At 32.6% G+C, this 20,112-nt stretch overlaps 3 protein-coding genes and 2 long non-coding RNA genes across 5 annotated transcripts; 2 read left to right on the plus strand and 3 right to left on the minus strand.

The window, feature by feature from the left end:
* The first annotated feature begins 3,125 nt into the window (after positions 1-3,125).
* LOC139885782 (NAC domain-containing protein 104-like) lies at positions 3,126-5,387 on the plus strand. The gene is made up of 3 exons (XM_071869541.1): positions 3,126-3,376; positions 3,806-4,074; positions 5,073-5,387. The coding sequence occupies exons 1-3, from the start codon at positions 3,211-3,213 to the stop codon at positions 5,208-5,210; spliced, it is 573 nt and encodes a 190-aa protein (XP_071725642.1). The 5' UTR covers positions 3,126-3,210; the 3' UTR covers positions 5,211-5,387.
* An 84-nt stretch (positions 5,388-5,471) lies between these two features.
* Positions 5,472-7,784, plus strand: LOC139849821 (uncharacterized). Its single transcript, XM_071839446.1, has 5 exons — positions 5,472-5,546; positions 5,940-6,135; positions 6,243-6,594; positions 6,710-6,811; positions 6,905-7,784. The coding sequence occupies exons 1-5, from the start codon at positions 5,472-5,474 to the stop codon at positions 7,782-7,784; spliced, it is 1,605 nt and encodes a 534-aa protein (XP_071695547.1).
* A 4,802-nt stretch (positions 7,785-12,586) lies between these two features.
* On the minus strand, positions 12,587-16,402 carry LOC139885783 (uncharacterized). Its single transcript, XM_071869542.1, has 6 exons — positions 16,167-16,402; positions 15,975-16,050; positions 14,973-15,068; positions 14,286-14,808; positions 13,678-13,813; positions 12,587-12,976 (listed from the first exon to the last, which is right to left on the minus strand). Exons 1-6 carry the CDS (start codon positions 16,281-16,283, stop codon positions 12,782-12,784), a joined length of 1,143 nt encoding a protein of 380 aa, XP_071725643.1. The 5' UTR covers positions 16,284-16,402; the 3' UTR covers positions 12,587-12,781.
* A 537-nt stretch (positions 16,403-16,939) lies between these two features.
* Positions 16,940-18,068, minus strand: LOC139885784 (uncharacterized). Its single transcript, XR_011772085.1, has 3 exons — positions 18,029-18,068; positions 17,755-17,875; positions 16,940-17,155 (listed from the first exon to the last, which is right to left on the minus strand). It is a non-coding gene; the product is annotated as an uncharacterized lncRNA (long non-coding RNA).
* A 428-nt stretch (positions 18,069-18,496) lies between these two features.
* Positions 18,497-19,084, minus strand: LOC139885786 (uncharacterized). The gene is made up of 3 exons (XR_011772087.1): positions 18,934-19,084; positions 18,806-18,848; positions 18,497-18,576 (listed from the first exon to the last, which is right to left on the minus strand). It is a non-coding gene; the product is annotated as an uncharacterized lncRNA (long non-coding RNA).
* Positions 19,085-20,112: the final 1,028 nt, after the last annotated feature.

Genomic DNA, 20,112 nt, shown 5'->3' on the forward strand with positions numbered 1-20,112 from the left:
ATCCGTTTTGAGTGAATCAAATTGATATGGTTTCATATTGAACTCTATTTTATGAATCTAAACAGAAAAAGTATAGGTTTATAGTCGGAAAAATAAGTTACAAGTCGTTTTTGTAAAGGTAGTCATTTCAGTCGAAAGAACGACGTCTAGATGACCATTTTAGAAAACATACTTCCACTTTGAGTTTAACCATAATTTTTGGATATAGTTTCATGTTCATAATAAAAATCATTTTCTCAGAATAACAACTTTTAAATCAAAGTTTATCATAGTTTTTAATTAACTAACCCAAAACAGCCCGCGGTGTTACTACGACGGCGTAAATCCGGTTTTACGGTGTTTTTCGTGTTTCCAGGTTTTAAATCATTAAGTTAGCATATCATATAGATACAGAACATGTGTTTAGTTGATTTTAAAAGTCAAGTTAGAAGGATTAACTTTTGTTTGCGAACAAGTTTAGAATTAACTAAACTATGTTCTAGTGATTACAAGTTTAAACCTTCGAATAAGATAGCTTTATATGTATGAATCGAATGATGTTATGAACATCATTACTACCTTAAGTTCCTTGGATAAATCTACTGGAAAATAGAAAAATGGATCTAGCTTCAACGGATCCTTGGATGGCTCGAAGTTCTTGAAGCAGAATCATGACACGAAAACAAGTTCAAGTAAGATCATCACTTGAAATAAGATTGTTATAGTTATAGAAATTGAACCAAAGTTTGAATATGATTATTACCTTGTATTAGAATGATAACCTACTGTAAGAAACAAAGATTTCTTGAGATTGGATGATCACCTTACAAGATTGGAAGTGAGCTAGCAAACTTGAAAGTATTCTTGATTTTATGTAACTAGAACTTGTAGAATATATGAAGAACACTTAGAACTTGAAGATAGAACTTGAGAGAGATCAATTAGATGAAGAAAATTGAAGAATGAAAGTGTTTGTAGGTGTTTTTGGTCGTTGGTGTATGGATTAGATATAAAGGATATGTAATTTTGTTTTCATGTAAATAAGTCATGAATGATTACTCATATTTTTGTAATTTTATGAGATATTTCATGCTAGTTGCCAAATGATGGTTCCCACATGTGTTAGGTGACTCACATGGGCTGCTAAGAGCTGATCATTGGAGTGTATATACCAATAGTACATACATCTAAAAGCTGTGTATTGTACGAGTACGAATACGGGTGCATACGAGTAGAATTGTTGATGAAACTGAACGAGGATGTAATTGTAAGCATTTTTGTTAAGTAGAAGTATTTTGATAAGTGTATTGAAGTCTTTCAAAAGTGTATAAATACATATTAAAACACTACATGTATATACATTTTAACTGAGTCGTTAAGTCATCGTTAGTCGTTACATGTAAGTGTTGTTTTGAAACCTTTAGGTTAACGATCTTGTTAAATGTTGTTAACCCAATGTTTATAATATCAAATATGATTTTAAATTATTATATTATCATGATATTATCATGTATGAATATCTCTTAATATGATATATATACATTAAATGTCTTTACAACGATAATCGTTACATATATGTCTCGTTTAAAAATCATTAAGTTAGTAGTCTTGTTTTTACATATGTAGTTCATTGTTAATATACTTAATGATATGTTTACTTATCATAGTATCATGTTAACTATATATATATCCATATATATGTCATCATATAGTTTTTACAAGTTTTAACGTTCGTGAATCACCGGTCAACTTGGGTGGTCAATTGTCTATATGAAACATATTTCAATTAATCAAGTCTTAACAAGTTTGATTGCTTAACATGTTGGAAACATTTAATCATGTAAATATCAATCTCAATTAATATATATAAACATGGAAAAGTTCGGGTCACTACAAATCACATGGGTTAAACTTGTACATAAAAGATTTAGATGATACAGTTTCAGATAAAAACCTCAGATTCTTCTCATATACTCAAGATCTCGTAAAAAACAACCAGATTAAAATGAGATACGTTCAATCAACAACTCTGCTGATCTTTATACCAAAGCACTGTCAATCGCTGTTTTCAAAACATACGTTCACAATATTGGCATGAGGCAAGTTCAAAAGATGTGACGACTCAGCGTTGTCTACTTGAGGGGGAGTCAACTCTATGCTGCACTCTTTTTCCCTTAGCTAAAGTTTTATCCCACTGGGTTTTCTTTGGCAAGGTTTTTAACGAGGCAGTATTAATTGCTCTTTAAAAAAATTACCATCCAAGGGGGAGTGTTGTAAATTTAGTAGTTAAATATGGATGGTAATTAGTCAAATATGGATAGTAAAATTTGTACTATATATATGTGCATAATGTAAGTTACAAAAACACACATATACATTAAATACATCACACCTCTTCAACCTCTTTCTCTCCTATATCTTCTACAACACATCTCTCTTTTATTGGTTCAATATATTGAACCAGGCCACTAAAGGTAGTTATAAGCCTACTGAAATATAACACAAATCAATTTTTTTTTCATAATTTTGTCACGTCACAATTTTAACTCTAAAAAACTTCCCCCAAAAAATCATCACAACTTTACCCGGCCACCATTACAAATGGTAAACATATATGGGTCGTTTGTACCTTAAATCGTGACCCAAATAGTCACTTCAATTCTCAGCACCATTTATCAACTTTGAATGGTTTTTCCACAAAAACGTACCACCGTACAAGTGTTGTTGCATAGGTTATATGTCAAGTAATAAACAAAAGATAGTGCTTTATTTTTCACATGATGTCGACCCACATAAATTAATATCACTTCACGATTATGATATATAATATAATAATATAATACTAACTAATACGACAATGAGCACAATATATATTAGAGTATAAGTATCAAGTACCAATAGTGCAATACACATACATGATACAAGTGTTGGTGCATAAGGTACAAATGATGACATCCATCATTTCAACATCAATAGAGCCCATGACTTGATAACTTTCCAAGCCTTCCGTTTCCCACTGCAATTACAAAGCCGCCTAAAACTACAGATTCGATACTTCTATCTCACGTCAACCTTTTTTATTTATTAATTTATTTCTCTAATTACACTAAATATTTCAAACACTATATAACACACACGTTTCAAGACTTTCTATAACACACTCACTACAATAATACACAACTTGGTTCCTAATATATTGAAATCCTCTAAAATATCATTTAAAGAAAAATCATGGGTGACAACAAAATTGTGAATCTTCCACCTGGTTTTCATTTCCGTCCAACTGACGAAGAACTCATCGTTCATTTTCTACAACGTAAAGCTTCGCTCTTGCCTTACCATCCTGATATCATCCCTGATCTTGATCTCTATCCTTATGATCCTTGGGACTTAGATGGTACAAATTATTTCTCGTACTCAAATCAATTTCATATTATAATTGGTGGTTATCTGATTGTTGCGTTTTGCTTTGATACAACAAATTAATATTAATAATCAGTTTGAAATGGAAACAAGCTGATTATGGTTATTTGAGAAAAGAAGAAATAGTTTTTTAGTTACAAAGGTGTTTAATTTATTCAAATGAGTTTTTCAGTCTTATAATAGTTACATTCTAAACACTCATATACAACTAATTATTTGATTAATAGTATATTCATCATATAAAATCTTAGCATTATTTCATGCAACAATTATATGTTGTTCCAAATTATGAATTGTTTCAAAAGGCATTGAGGATATGATGTGCTGCTAACCGCACATATATTGTGCCATTGCAGATCATTTCATTTTTATAAATATAGGCATGCATGAATTTGTGATGCAGGTAAAGCTATGGTGGAAGGTAAAAAATGGTATTACTTCAGCAGAAGATCACAGAATCGAGTAACGACAAACGGATATTGGAAAGCTTGTGGTGGGGATGAACAAATAATGAGTTCAAATGGTAGCAAAAGAATTGGTGTGAAAAAATATTATGTGTTTCATATTGGTGGAGCTCCTCAAGGTATTAAAACTGATTGGATAATGCAGGAATTTAGGGTTTCTGATGCTTCTAATTCCTCTAGGTCAAGAAGAAGAGACACTTCCAAGATTGTAAGTCAACATCATATCATAATCTTAAAAATTATATTATTATATGCATTTTAAAAACGTATGGCATATTCAAACCTGGTTTTGATGAAATTGAGTAATGTTGTTGTAAAGTTATAAGTTATATTTTAAAGCATATATTTTTTTATGTAAAAAGAACTTTTTTTCTTATTGCATGCAAATTGTTTTATATTGAATTTTATTTATTTAGAAAGCTTAAATATTTTATCAATGATAAACTCATATTCTTCATTATAATTTTATTGTACAGTATTCATTTATAAGTTGTCTCAAATTAATTATTTACTTCTATGTATAAATAACAATAACAAGGAAAACTTCTTTTAGAAACTTATTAAAACGAATATATAAAAAAACAAGTTAACAAAAATCTATCGTTTCATAATAATATAAACTTTGTGTTTTTTGTTAGAAGAAAATAGTATGGAGACCGAAGGACTTGCATTATAAGTTAACTATCATTACTACTACGTACTACGTATCATTTAATAAGGTTTCATAATAATATCTAAAAAATTTGTGTTTTTTCTGAAAAAATAGAATTTAGACCGAAGGACTAGCATTATTAGTTTACTATCATTACTACTACGCATTTACTATCAATTAGATAGTATACAATGTTACAATGAAAAGTTATACTATTATTATTATGTACAATTGGATACAAAATAAAATGAATGTTTTGAAATAGCATTTGAACATATAATTAAGTAGTACTCTATTCAATTTCATATATATGGCTAAGGTACAACTTTATAGGATATATAAACTCAGTATGATTGTAAGTGATTCATGATTACTCATGTCCGTTAATACTGTTAGTTTAATAATTACTTAATTTCTTAATGAATGATGTGGCCGGTTGATCATCAAAACCTAGAGTATTACTCGTATATTCACTATTATATATTCAATATTCTATATACCTTAGCTTCTAATCTAATATATGTTTATATATTGATCGTATTTATATTGTTCAGGATTGGGTTCTATGCCGAGTTTATGAGCAAAACTATGATAACGGTGATGGCGATAATGATGATGGGATGGCGCTTTCGTGTTTGGATGAAGTCTTTTTATCGTTAGATGATTACGACGATATTAGTTTTCCAAATTAGAAGAAAATTATATTAATCAAACAGAAAGCATGGAACTGTGTTAATTATTTTTATACTTGGCTAGAAATTTTCTTATAAATTTTCTTATCACGAAGTTAAGTAATGCTATATATTTTAGCGAAAGAAGATTGGATAAATTATACAAATGGAAAACTAACTACAAAAGTTAATTTTCAATTGGTGAATAACTTTTGCAAAATACGGAGTAATTAATTAGCGGTGGTGATGTGCAATTTGGTTGCTAATGAGTGTTAATTCATAATGACGGATCAAAATGTGATGAAAAAGAGAAATCCTCATTCGATCAAAAACCCCACTGAGGCCCTCAAATTGAAGGTATTTGTGATTGGTTGGAAGTTTTCATGTGTTCAATGGTTTGAGTGCTTACTACAAGTTGTATGAAGTGTTTCAAGAGTTATCGGTTGTTTAATAAATCAATCTAAAAAAAAAAACAAAAAAAAAAAAAACATGTTAGATAACATATATTTTCGAGGGTGCAACGCTTCCTTTGTAACATTAGTTCCAAAGAAACCGGACCCGGTTAACCTAGGTGATTTTCGACCGATTAGTCTAATTGGAAGTTATTATAAGATAATTTCAAAAATTCTATCGAATCGGTTGAGAAAAGTGCTTCCTTCGCTTGTCGGTTGTGAACAAAGTGCGTTTTTGAAAGGACGTTTCATATTAGACGGTGCTTTAATTGTTAACGAATGTATTGATTATTTGAAGTCTAAAAATCAAAAAGGCATTCTCTTTAAAGTTGATTTTGAGAAGGCGTTCGATTGCCTCAATTGGAAGTTTTTAGAGGACGTGATGAGTTGTATGGGGTTCGGGAACAAGTGGAGAAAATGGATCCTCTCATGTTTAGAATCGGCATCCATCTCTATTCTAGTAAACGGGTCCCCGACTAACGAATTCCAACTTGGTAAGGGGTTCGTCAAGGAGATCCACTTTCTCCATTCTTGTTTATTTTGGCCGCGGAGGGACTAAATATTTTGATTAAAGCCGCATCCGAAAAAAACCTATTCAAAGGCATTGAAGTGGGTAATGAAAGAGTTCAAGTCATACACCTTCAATATGCTGATGACACCATCTTTCTTGGTGAATGGAGCCGAGAGAATGCTCGTAGCCTTCAAAATCTTCTTAAGTGCTTCGAATGGGCGTCAGGTTTAAAAGTCAATTTTCACAAAAGCTATATGTACGGTATTGGTGTTGAGCAGAATGATCTTGCCACGTTGGCTAATAGTTTTGGATGCCAAATGGGGTGTTTACCGTTTAAATATCTCGGGTTAACCATCGGGTCTAAAATGAATAAACAAACTGATTGGAAACCGGTTGTTGATAAAATAAAATCTAGACTTTCGGATTGGAAAATGCGGACGATGTCATTTGGGGGGCGACTTGTTCTTATCAAATCGATCTTAAGTAGTCTACCGTTGTATTTTTTTCTCGCTCTTTCGTGCTCCCTCTAGTGTGATTAAACAAATTGAGTGTATTAGGCGTGTGTTTTTTTGGGGAGGGTCGGGTTCGGACTCTAAAATGTCGTGGGTTAAATGGGATCGTGTGATTTCTTCTTATGAGGGTGGGGGGCTAAATATTGGGTCTCTTAAAAATAAAAAATTGAGTCTTTTAGGGAAATGGTGGTGAAAATTTAAAACTGAAACTAATTCTTTTTGGGTCAAAATAATTTGTAGCATTTATGGTCCTAATGGCGGCTTGGATTTAGAGAATGATGCAATCCATTCTCTTAAACCAAGTACGTGGCGTAACATTTTATTGGCAGGATACGAGATTGAAGAAAAGGGTGTGCAATTCAGAAATTCGTTGGTCAAATCAGTTGGTAATGGAAGATGCACCAGTTTTTGGGAAGACGTTTGGCTCGGGGGTAATAAGTTGCTTCTCTTCCCGAGGCTTTACCGATTGGAGCAGAACCAAGATGCTCGCGTAGCAGACAGAATACTTATGTACAACGATACATGGAATGCGAATTGGCAATGGCAAAGAAACCCATCCGGGCGCACATGTGGTGAGTTATCTAGCTTGTCCAATCTATTAAATTCCTTCAATTTTAATTGCGGTAATATAGACACTTGGATTTGGTCAATGTCGAGCAACGGAAAGTTCACTGTTAAAAGTTTAGCGTCGGCTTTGGATGAGGTGGTTTTATCGGGTAACAACAACTATGAAGAAACCATGCGAAATAATCTAATTCCAAAAAAATTAGAAATTTTTGTATGGCGTGTAACACAAAAGAGATTGCCCGTTAGAATTGAACTAGATAAACGAGGGATTCACCTTCATACCGTGAGGTGCCCGCTTTGCGATGACGACTTAGAGACGGTGGAACATTCATTACTCTTTTGTAACAATGCTATGGAAGTTTGGAATCGGGTGTATAGTTCGTGGGGTCTCGGAAATATGAATAACTTGAGTATAAACGAAATCCTTCGAGGCAAAGCTTCATCAGCTAGCATGTCATGTTTTGGATCAAAAGTTTGGCAAGCCGTGGAGTGGGTGGCCGCATATTTCATTTGGAAGAATCGTAATAATATGGTGTTTCGTGGCAACAAATGAAATGGTGCAATTGCATTGAACGAGATTCAAATTAACTCATTCGAATGGATCTCAAGAAGAGCACGTGGGAAGAATTTCGAGTGGTTATCATGGTTGAACGATCCGAGTGTCTATTTACGTAGTTAGATTTGAGGTGTTTTTTTAGTTGGGCATTGCACCCTTAGCAACCCACTTTGTAATATTCGTGTTGTTATGTAATATTGTGTCGGGGGCTCTCGTTTTGATCCCTCTTGTACTCTTTCTTTGTGTTCTAAAAAAGTTTTCTTGCCTTTCAAAAAAAGATAACATATATTTTAATTTTACCAATTATAAATCACTTGCGAGCTTTTAGCTACATGTATTTTAACACATATATCTTCTTCCATAGTCGATGATGGTCAAAATATAATCATTCCTTTTATAGAACTATCGACTATCGATTTATAATATTTTTGGGAGGAGATGTTTACGTGAAGGAAGGTGTGGGTCCTAAAAAACAATTGAGCCTTGTTTGGTGGGCCCAACTTGTAGCATACTTTCCAAATTCTACTACGAAAGCCCTTTTTCTATTTTGTTAGTTGTCTTGTGTCACAAAGCATTGGAACACATTTTCCAATTCATCATGAAATTTATTTAATTGAAGATGAATAATAAAAATGTATTGAATGGTTGCTTAGATAAGCATGTGTCACATATGACGCAAGTAAGGCAATAGAAATTGTAATGTGTGCTCAACTACTTCTTTTCCTGATTATATTCATCTTAACTTCGATGTGGAGATATGACATGCCCAAACTATTAATTTTCTAAATCTATTAGGTTTGTTTAATGTTGAAATAAAATAAATCAACATAAGATATCCTAGCTAGTCGATTTTCGCTTTCTTAGGCTAACTTTTTTTTTTTTTTTATAAGGTTTTTTAGTCTCAATTTGAGTCATAGTTAGACAACTGTAGACGAATTGTTAAGGATCTTAGAATCGTTGGATCTAATGGCGGAAACATTAAAACGAGGATCATTCGAATAACGGGTCGTATCGGGGTCGAATGAATCAAACCTAAGGTGTAGAACTAGATTAGATCGACTCCTAACGGTGTATTCGGTGGGTATTGGGTATAGGGAACGACTGGAACGAAAGGACACGTTTAGCGTTAAAGGAATGAGTAACCTCACAATGGATGCCAAAAACCCGTATATATACTGTCACCAGACACAGTCGATCGACTGTGTACATTCAGTCGGTAGACTGAGTGGACTCAGTCGGTCGACTGTGTGGACAGTTTAACTATTAAAATATAACGTTAAAGCACACACACAAAAGTTCAATAGTTACAATTACAATGTAGATTCATATTACATGATTGAATTTAAACATAAACGTTCTACGAACTAGGAATTACAAATATGCACCAAAAACAACTTGTCCCAAGTCCCTAGAGTAATGTTCAAGATCAAATTAGTAACTTGGCTAATAATTAGAGTTGTCAAAAGTCATTCTACTTTGTAAAATTACTATACACATATATCTGGTGACAATAAAATTAGAATGAAGAAAAATTGTGCATTTATCTAGTGACAATTAAATTAGGATGAATAAATTACTTTTTTTAATCATTTTATTTTCTACTCTATAACTACTAGGTGCTATTTAATTACATGTATACAGTGGCGGAACTTGAACTCGGATACAGGTGGGGCGGGTGTAAAATTTTTTTAAATCTTTCATATTCAGCAGGGACGAACACTAAAAAAACCTTATTTTTTTAGTAAATTTTTTTTTTAGTATAAAAATTTTTGTTCCATAAAATCCAGGGTGGACGGATACCCACCTTGGGTTACTCTATGTTCAGCCTCTGCATGTATAGCCGGTTAAAAGATAGCTTACATGTAAATTTATCTTGTTCTACAATACTACACGAGTGATTTTTCTAGGCAAACAAATTTATTTTGGTGTTTTCATGTATCAAGATATGCATGGTCTCAACGAGTTGGAAAACAACATAACATTACAAGCACTCGTGAATGAGAAAATGATATGTATGAAGATGTAGTTAAATGATATGTACATATTAGATATTTAATTTGAATTTAAATAAATGTACGAGTATTAGAGTATATGTTAAGATAAGTTATGTGATCTAGACAACGCATATTATATAATTACAATTGAAAGGTTAAAAAAGAGTGTAGAAAAAACGCAAAGAAAAGAACAAGCATCAAATTTAACGTTTAGTCACGTCGCTGAGTTGATAGAATCCATGTGTCCGGTTATATTTGTCTAAAGCAATGTTTGATTTAACCATTTTACTCTAACAACAGACACGTTTAATTTCATCATCATCGTGTATATATGACTATAGTGCGTAGTGTACAAGTAACTATTTCTATTTTGAATTTAACTTATCTAAATTACATAACAGTGATATTATAATGATTTAGATATCGGAAGCTTCTACATTTTTAGTAAATATGTCATCTTAATCTTAATTAAATAAAAATTAATCTGAAAACTAGTAAACATATAAGGTTCTTTAAGTTTTAGTAACCTGGGAAGGACGGGTATTTTTATTCATATATATGCGGTCTACCCAGATTATGTGATCACCAAGCTGACGATTTTCGAGACCACCCAAGAAGTAGTAGCGATTGAACCTAAGACCTTCTCAGACTATTGTCAGCGGTCTCTCCTAGACCTCGCCTTCATTCATGTCTCTACATGAGATTGTTGGCATTTCGTCACCCTCTCTAGTCCTCAAGCTTCTCGCGCAGCTCTTCGTGCTTAATATTTGGGTATTTTGGAGGAAGAGATATGTATATATAAGTTACGATTTTTACTCTAAGGCTTATACATTGGTATAGTTAACTAATATAGCATGTCCAGTTTCTTTAGAAATTATATCATTGATGATAGTGGTTCAGTTCTCGTTCGATCCGAAAAAGAAGTATTGACATGACGTTGTTGATGCGGTAGTTCGTCTTATTAGGAGATGGTGTCATTGTTTGAGAGTGGGCTTACGGAGTTATGGGTATATTATAACACCTAGACCTGTCATGTGATGGGATAAAAATAAACGATGTATCTATTAGTTAAATATCTTTTAAACTTCTTGTATATATGTACGTATTTTGAAATTATAATTCCCAAAATTAACAAAGTCTCATGTTTATTAAAGGTCTCCCAAGTCCGAATAATAACATCAAAATATATATAACTATATAAGTACAACAACAACAACAACAACAACAACAACAACAACAACAACAAAACCCAATACCACATAAGTGGTGTATGGGGAAGATGAGATGTAGACAGTCATTCCCCTATTCGAGAATAAAAACAAGTCATTTCTCCACCCAGAGTGAAACACTCTCAAAAGTAGTAGAGAAGGTCATCTCTATTCGACGGATAAAGAGATTGCTTCCGAGTGGACCTCCGGCCAAAAAATATAATTTTTTTCTCTTTTTAAAAAATAGTAAAATAAAATTAAAATAAAATTGAGACGACATAAAAAATGGTAGAATCAAATTTCAATGAGTTTTAAAACTTGTCTGGAATTCAATTTAGGCTCTAAACGCTAATCAAGACATCAAAATATAGAAGTCTTGAAACATATAGGAACAAAGTGGGAATAAGCAATTAATATACTTGAACTTTTTTCTAATGATAACAAGACTATATAAGCTTCATAGAATTGGATCTTAAACTTAACTTAATAGGTAGGAATTTAGTCTTTAATAGATTGTATTCAATTAGCATTATGATTAGGAGAAGGTTAAGATACTATAAAGTATATGGTTTGTGTATCGAACTGTTTTATACAAACACTTTAAGGAACTTTGGGTATGGTATATTGGTATGATTAAGTCTTTCAAAAGCACTACACATAATGAATGTCCCACAAATGTTTTATTTCTTTTTTCTTTTTGTGAACTTAGAACATTGGTAAAAAAGACCAAACTATAAAAAAGAAATGATAGTTGGAGCAAGCATGTTGCTTTTAATTTAGGCTAATTATACTAAAAGGAAGGTCAAATAAAAAGTCCCACAAAAGTCAAAACCACTTGTGTGGCTTAGAAAGGGCATTCCACCAATTTGTCCTTTTGGTTTCGAATACAAATTTTTTGAGTGTGCGTTATCATTACAAAATAGGCGAGGTTAAGGAAGATTGTGTTTTTGTAGTTTAACTTCTTTGCTTATGTAGAAATTTTATTAATTTGAATTTATGGATAACATGTGCTCCGATTAAATTTAATTTAACATTTCTAACATATAAAAAAAGACAGTACATTATTTTATTTTATTTTTGGAAAGATAAACTCATCACTATCATGAATGAATCCACGATATATATATACACGTTGTCTATACGAGGACTTGAACCCTCAAAATCTAAAAAGTTATGCATCGTGATAACGTTAACAATTATAAAAAATAAGTACTAAAAATTACTGTATAAAACTTTTCATTTTACATTCACTTATTACTATCAATCATTAGACTATTAATTTATTTATTTTTTTCAACCAAACTTGTTTTAAATACAAAGATAAAATAACATTCCTTTATCTCTATCCATCTATCTATCTATAAAGTATAAATGTACATGAATATACATTTCCTAAATTATCTCTTGACCATTTCCGATCATTTTCCTATTCACCTAATACGTAATATATGTAATAATGCTATTAAAGTTTGGACATAAAACATTTTGTGATAATAATAATACATCAAACAGAATAACTATTACACATTTTACAAATAAATTATCACCCATTTTACCATCTTTATCGATCTACCGAATTCACAAATGCAACTTGCTCTTATATTAAAATGTAAGACATCAAGAAGAATGAAACTCATTTCTAAGTAGAAGTGACTTGTTATGTTAGAATTAAGACATGTCACAAATTTAATCACCTTATTAGGACCAAAAAATGTGCATTTTACATTCCCTGTGGTTTCAGGCTTTAGCAGAACTTACAAAAACCCTTATTGAAGTTTTAATGATGAATGGTTCACCTTGAAACTAGGTGATCAATCGCAAAAAAGTAACTACCTACAAAAATAAATGATGCAACTCCACTGCGAGCCATTCGCAACCAAATGCCACGAAAAAGTATATTTCTATCTCGAGGATGGATGCCTGTAAGTCGCTCGAACCTCTTTCCCGGCAAAGTCCACCTCAAAAACTTCCTCTCCATGGTAATATACTGCAATCAAATACATAAGTATATGTTTTTTTTTTCCAATGAATACATATGACAGGTGCATTTAGATAAGTTAACATAAAGCAACAATCTTTTGGTTAAATCGGGTTGAAAATTTCAACTTGTCTATGTAAAAAATGTGACTCTGGCTTACTTTCATGCTAACGTAAACGTGAATAAAAGTTATACCTAAAAGAAAGATTTCAACCCAGTAATGTGAAATAAAAAGGTGATTTGTGCTTTCCTTTCATGCTAATGAAACGGGTAAAAGAAAATAAAAATTAAAATTCAACTACATATGTAATTTAACCCATCTTAAGAAATTATCTTTTATTTGCAATCAAATGTTGCAATCCTAAGGGCATGTTTACTTTCCACTTAATAATCCGGTTTTGTACAACTCTTAATTCAGGAAGTAAAATTATTGTTTCTTTGTCACTTAATCTGCCTCTTAATATGAAATTTGGTCTGTTTTCAGGAGACATGGAATCAGACACCCCTCCAGAACAAAAGGCAAATGGAAACAGAGGCAAATTCAGGAAAAAAGTAAACAGCCCCTTAGTTATTCAATTATTAGGAACAGGGGCCTCTGCAATTATTAGAGCATGCTGATTTATGTAATTCTGAATAAACTGATCGAAGGCCAATTTAAAGATCACATGCTAATAGTATGTTTAAAAGTATTTTATGATAAAAAATCATACCTTTGGTAGCACAAGACATTGTGATCGACATTTGGCAGTGTCAAAAGAATGAGACGCTGCAGCAGCAACCGAGCCTGAAAATCCAGCTGCCAGACTAACAGCTAAAGGGTGTAATGGGCCAACATCTTCATCAGAACTAAAAAATAAAATACAAAAATACAAAAATTTGTGGTTTAATACCTTGATACCAAGCCTGTTTACTTGCAACTTTTTAAGACAGTCACACGTGACAAATTGGTCAGGACTCAGGTGGGACGGGTTGACTATTTGACTAGCGAGTCAAAAGATGTCCGGGTCAAGATAAGTAATTATACAGGTATGTAATAGACATCTTACAAAAACACCATATATTACAACAATAACCTTTTTTTAATATAAGAATTCAAATGGTTTATCCAAGTTGAATACACTGTAGGCAACTTTCGACCGACATGACCCGTTTTTCATCCAGCTAATTCCTTAAATATAAGTATACGACCCTTGTGATTGTGACCCGCTAGAGAGATAAATTTTATCTCGGAAACACATAATCAATTTACCAATAGATAGATCGAAATTAATACCAAACCAAATAAAACCAAACAAAACATTTATATGAGTGTACAAACCTAGGAATCGGGTCCATTCCAACCGCCTTCCAATCCAGCATCGCACGATGCAAAAATTGCCAGGTTGAAAAAAACACACCACCAAAAATGGAATCGCGAGCTAACCCTGATCGCATACCCCTCCACAAGGCACCCCATCCTTCTAGAGATATGACATCAGCAGGGGCCCTAACATTATACACGGGTGGGGCCCGCCCGGTCCCAGTCATCATCCACGGGTACTCTTTCAATGAGCTAGTCAAGTTCTTATTATTAGTATTTAGGGTGGACAATAGACCAACAGAATGATTCAACGCCTTAACGTCTGGACTATATCCGCGTAGTAATTTTGCAACCGAATTGGATGATACAGACGTTGTTTTTTGTAATGCAGTTGAAGATTTTGAAACACGAGAAGCTGATGTCACTTGTGCACGAATTGTAAAAAGTTCAAATGGAGAACTCATAATTGATTCGATAGCACCCGATGCGATTCCGGCCATTAAAGCCTCTGAGACGTACACGTAATTATCTTTACGTCCATCTGCATAAACATGGGACCCACCAAAATGAAACAGGTGTATGCAGAAGATTTAATCATGCAGAGTATTACAAGAATGACTGAATGAGATGCCATCCGGAATCGGAAAATGATTAAAGTAACTCGAATAACCAACAAGGATAAGTACAAAAAGATGAACAATGTACCTTTATAAAAAGCTGTTAACAATTCGTAGGTACCAAAACGTGCTCCAACACCAAATATTCTTCCTAAAGCCAGCCAACCAAAACCACTGTACAATCCTGCAAATTTTAAAATAAAACTATGTAACGACCAAAAATGAGTTAACAACCAAAAATGAGTTAACGTGTGAGATACTTAGATATGCATATCTAATGCATGTATGTTCATAAAAGATTCTTATTTGGACTTTGAAGTACGGATGATTGTCACACAAGGTCGTAAAGTCGCTAGTCGGGGACTAGTTGGTCGGGACCTTGTGAGGACTAATCGGCCAAGTTGGAGACTAGTACGTTGACCAAATTTGACACTGACTGGACTACTTGGACCGATTTTTGACCGAATAAATCCGACCTGACTAAGACTTTGATAACTTTGACCGAATAAATCAGCCAAGTCGGACTCGGAGGCTAGTTGCGGTTTAGTCAGACTACTTCAAAATCCCGACTCGACGGGGACTAGTCAGCCTAGACGAGGTACTGTTACAACCATGCTGTCACATGGAAGGCAAAACAGTCATACACAAGGAAATGGAAATGAACAAGTGAACTACTTGGTTTATTTGCACAAACTATTATTTTCTCAATGACAAAAGAATGCTGTATGAATTCAGTTGTGTTACTCTATGATTAATTACAAACAATCCCATAATCACGTACCTATGATGCTCAAAATCATAATGCAGGAAACTACTTCACGTGCACAGAACATTAATTCCTCTGTGATTTTGAGCATCATAGCTAAGTGATTATGAGATTGTTTATAATTAATCATAAAGTATATATATTTTAAGCACACTAAAACTAACAAAAAAGATGCATAGCACTTGGTAAAGATGCATTTCATATTTTCGAAGTTTAATCTAGCGTATTAAGTACTTTAGCATTATAACTTCTAGCACATTTCATAATTGTATGGCAGAAAGATTAATGGATCTCATAATTCAGAAAATAATAGAGAAATAGTACCTAAATTTCCGGATAATTTACGAACTCTATCGAACACCTGAGCTGCAGTCAACTGTTTATCAGGGCCTGATCCAACCTGTTAGTAATTTAAAGATCAAACAATAACGACTAATAAGGATGGGATTTAAGAAGAAAATTAAAAAGGTGTAAACTTGCATATATAAATCAAGGATATACGAGTATATCAAGAACCTGAATTAGGGTTTTAATTGTTTCAAAAGGGTAAGTGGCAGCAGTGCCTAATGTTAGGGCTCCTGCACCTGCAACTGCGTGTATTGCAAATGTTTGATTCCTTATGAATTCTTCCATTTTATTATGTAGTAAACAAGGAATGTAAGTGGTTATCTGAAGATGATGATTTGAGGGTTTTAGCTTTCATATATCTGGAGTTTGATTGATTTAGGGCTACTAGGGTTTAACCTAGAAAGAAAAAGTTTGCATCTTTTGTATAGATTGCTTAATTGTTTAAATCCTATCCTATAAATACAATAATTAAAAAGTTCTAAAAATAAAAAGAATACAATAATCTAAGAATTTTTCTAAAGATAAACGTGTAATTATTTACTAGGGAAATGATCCGCTGAACTACTGTTTTTTCAAACGAAACAGTTTGATGATATACTAGCTTAAGATCCGCGAATTCGCGGAGTTACTTATGGGTCAAATTAAATTTATAGTTGTTTCATTATTAGAATTTTATATAGTACTTGTTAGGTTGATTAGAATTATAAAGTTCTCAGAATCTGTAAGATTTTTTCTTTTTTTAATGAAAAAAAAAGCCAAGAAAATATGTATGCTTCATATTAGTACATCGTATGCAATTGAATTAGACAAATAAAAATAGAAGAGATAAATTCATTATTTTATATTATTATATATATCACACGGACTTTTATTAAAGAATAAAGAAAGATATAGTACAAAATCGATTTTCTAATCAAAAAGAAACAACAGACACGCAACCAACCCGAACACAAGCTAAAACAGACACTTGCTTAAACGACCCAAACAAACCAGCTAAACACATTATGAAATCTTCCAAAGGTCCTTCATATGTCGAGCTTGAAGAGTATCTTTAAATCGTAGGGACATAAGTTTCAACCTGGTCGCCATAATATATATCACACGGACTCGTTCCATAGATTCTTGTTGCCTTAACAGGGCCCGCCAAGAGCTTGACCCTGTTCACAAATGAGGTTGACATATGATAAAAATAACATAGTATCTGCCTTGCATTGATAACTTCATATACTACTATGTATAAGATCAAAGAGCAATGGGCTTATTTTATACAAGCAGTTTCTCCCAAGCTGATACACTAATTTATTTATCATATAAACATCCGTAGATGGATAACTTCATATACTACTATGTATAAGATCAAAGAGCAATGGGCTTATTCTATACAAGCAGTTTCTCCCAAGCTGATACACTAATTTATTTATCATATAAACATCCGTAGATGGTAGACAGACCAAAAAATTATACTCAAAGCAATAAAATGAGTACGAATTTGGTGGTGGGGCAAACTTATCTTATAAGCAATAAAATGAATATAAAAGAATAACTGGTGGATCAATATTATAAGGTCTATTTTAAAAAAACGCTATTACAAACAGGTGCTCTGATGTATTTATTGTAGATCGAATACAGTAATACAAACTTGGAAGAGATTAGTGCATATTACCATTTCATCACATTATATGTCGGCCCAAGCGCTTTCCAAACCCTTTGGAAAGGCAGGTTCTCAACTGTTGTTAAAGGTTCAAATATAGCTTACCCCTAAATAAATCAGCCCTATCTTTTCAAGCGGGTGTAACTTTGAGCTTGTGGTTGGAAGTGAACCTGATTGTGATGTGTACTAAAAGAAATATATGCATCTCTGTATACAATAGTACAATCTGCATCACGAAAGATACAAATCATAAAAACCTTTGTTCCATCAGTGCAACCCAACCATTTATACTTTTTATATATATAAAGTATAAAGGTCAAATGCACATACAAGTTCCAAAACTAAAGGTCAAGAAAGGTCAGGGTAGTATTTATTGTACCTTCATCCGTCTATAAGAAAGCCCAAGGCAGCATACAAACTTACCCTGAAAAAACAATTTTGTATGAGGTACTTTCAAGAAATATAAGAATTCCAAATTGTAATAAACCAGAATTCACTTGAATTTTAAGGTTATTAGACATACCAAGATCAACCTTGAATAAGATCATCAAGAGATGGGTGAGCTTCAAGCATAATTTTAACTATCCAAAAATTATTTTAAAAATAATAAAAAACAGGTTAAAAGCTCACTCTAAATTTCAAGCAATTCATTAGTAATTTATATACAGGACATGGATATCGCTAGTCACATTTACCCAAACAAAAACATGCATTGCATTTGTAGAATAGTTACTAAGAAAATGAACCAACAGATAAGGGTTTTTAAAATGGTGCATTGTATATATCAAGATTATGTACCTTTTTACAGAATCTCTTTCCATGATTGAAACTAATCAACTGATAGTTGTCTGTTTCAGCGATGTCAATGGCCGCCTTCTTTTACCAATTTCAACCTGGGGCACATTACACTGGCGCCAGAGGTATTTTCTGAAAGAAAAAAGAAAAAAAAAAAAAACTTGCATCACAAAAGCCAACCACGATGCAACGTTCCTCTTTCTTATGTATAGTGAAATAGATAAATAGATTCGTATGCCTATTCAAAGAAATCGACATATAAAGACCCATTGTCAATCTGTTGGCCCACTGGAAGTAAGGTTACACTTTAAATAACAAAAGTAACATCTTTTGACCCATCTACTAACGCCCGCTTTAATACCTCTTCCGAAGGGCAGTAACATCTTTTGACCTCTGGGTGAAACCTGGTTATCATAGCAGAAATTTAAATTTTTTTTGAACCAAATGTGAGTAGTTATATGGGATGATAAATGGAAAAGAAGAGTTTACCATTAACTGTGGCATGTATTAAGATTGGTAATGACGGTCACAAAGATGACTTTCTTTGATAAACCTTGCCATTTAAAAACCCGCAATGGAATGTGTTGCATAAGAGGATGATCACTAATAATAATGTCTGGCTTATACTCCATTAAACCAGCCTTAACTTCCCTTCAAAACAATATTTTTTCGTAAGAGAAAAAAAGTTATAAAATTTGAAGAATTCCTATAAAAATTTTCAGCTTATAAAAAGTTTAAGAATCATCTGATTTAGTGTTGGTACATTGATCATAACAATGTATGTGCCAAGTATACAACTAAATTAAGATTAACATTACAAAAGTGTCAATATATAAATATGGAAATACTGATAGGATAAAGCTATATACATATACTTGGCATAGAAGGCAGCAATGGCACCAAGGTAAGCACCAGGTATCCATCTTGAAGATGTCCCGTGGATTCACGAGTTTGTATAATAAAAAATATTTAAAGAGTTAACAAAATAATGTTTGTATGAAAATTACATTATCATTAGTAACAGTTAGAATGGGTTCAAATTGCTAACATAATTATACACATATATTAATAATAAACAACGAATTTTTCAAAGATAGACTATAGAAAAGTAGAAAAATCAAAAAGAAGAACCTGCAATATAGTATATGTATATGTACTTGTAGATTGTTCAAATTGACTGAATTCAAAGTGCATATAAATGTGAATTTCATAAACTATAAGCAGAGAAGATAACATAACAATGTGATCTTGTGGTACCTGGAGATCCATAACTCAAATAATTCTAGCAACTTTGAAACACTGAACTGTTAAAAGATCACATGTATCAAACTGAAACTCTTTGCACACACTCTTGAATTGACACTACATGTAAATAAATGATACAATACTAACTATTAACAAAATCAGTTTCATTACATACTGTTGGGTTAAAAGAAAACCTTTTTATAAGTTGTAGACCACCATCAACATACGTAGTTAACAAAATCAGTTTCAATACATATGTATGAGTCAAAAGGAAACTTCTTCTTTAATTTTTAAATCAGAATCCCTTAAATCAGACTAAAAAAATGGGTAAGAGTGTGAGAGAGAGTGTGAGGAGAGAGAGTGTGAGGAGAGAGAGAGCAAGGTATGCAAGCTTCAAGGCGGGTTTCGATTTCAAGCAAGATA

The sequence above is a fragment of the Rutidosis leptorrhynchoides genome, chromosome 1 (assembly GCF_046630445.1).
Source record: "Rutidosis leptorrhynchoides isolate AG116_Rl617_1_P2 chromosome 1, CSIRO_AGI_Rlap_v1, whole genome shotgun sequence".
NCBI classification, from domain to species: domain Eukaryota; kingdom Viridiplantae; phylum Streptophyta; class Magnoliopsida; order Asterales; family Asteraceae; genus Rutidosis; species Rutidosis leptorrhynchoides.

What these genes read in the sequence shown, in the direction of transcription:
- LOC139885783 (XM_071869542.1), bottom strand. Translation starts at nt 16,283, where the DNA reads ATGGAAGAATTCATAAGGAATCAAACATTTGCAATACACGCAGTTGCA. An exon ending in TAAATTATCCGGAAATTTAG is followed by an intron (nt 15,069 to 15,974) that starts GTACTATTTCTC and finishes TAAAATTTGCAG; the next exon opens with GATTGTACAGTGGTTTTGGT. An exon ending in AATGTCTTGTGCTACCAAAG is followed by an intron (nt 12,977 to 13,677) that starts GTATGATTTTTT and finishes ATTTGATTGCAG; the next exon opens with TATATTACCATGGAGAGGAA.
- LOC139885782 (XM_071869541.1), top strand. Translation starts at nt 3,211, where the DNA reads ATGGGTGACAACAAAATTGTGAATCTTCCACCTGGTTTTCATTTCCGT. An exon ending in TGATCCTTGGGACTTAGATG is followed by an intron (nt 3,377 to 3,805) that starts GTACAAATTATT and finishes TTTGTGATGCAG; the next exon opens with GTAAAGCTATGGTGGAAGGT. An exon ending in GAAGAGACACTTCCAAGATT is followed by an intron (nt 4,075 to 5,072) that starts GTAAGTCAACAT and finishes TATATTGTTCAG; the next exon opens with GATTGGGTTCTATGCCGAGT.
- LOC139849821 (XM_071839446.1), top strand. Translation starts at nt 5,472, where the DNA reads ATGACGGATCAAAATGTGATGAAAAAGAGAAATCCTCATTCGATCAAA. An exon ending in CTGAGGCCCTCAAATTGAAG is followed by an intron (nt 5,547 to 5,939) that starts GTATTTGTGATT and finishes GATTATTTGAAG; the next exon opens with TCTAAAAATCAAAAAGGCAT. An exon ending in GACTAACGAATTCCAACTTG is followed by an intron (nt 6,136 to 6,242) that starts GTAAGGGGTTCG and finishes ACCTATTCAAAG; the next exon opens with GCATTGAAGTGGGTAATGAA.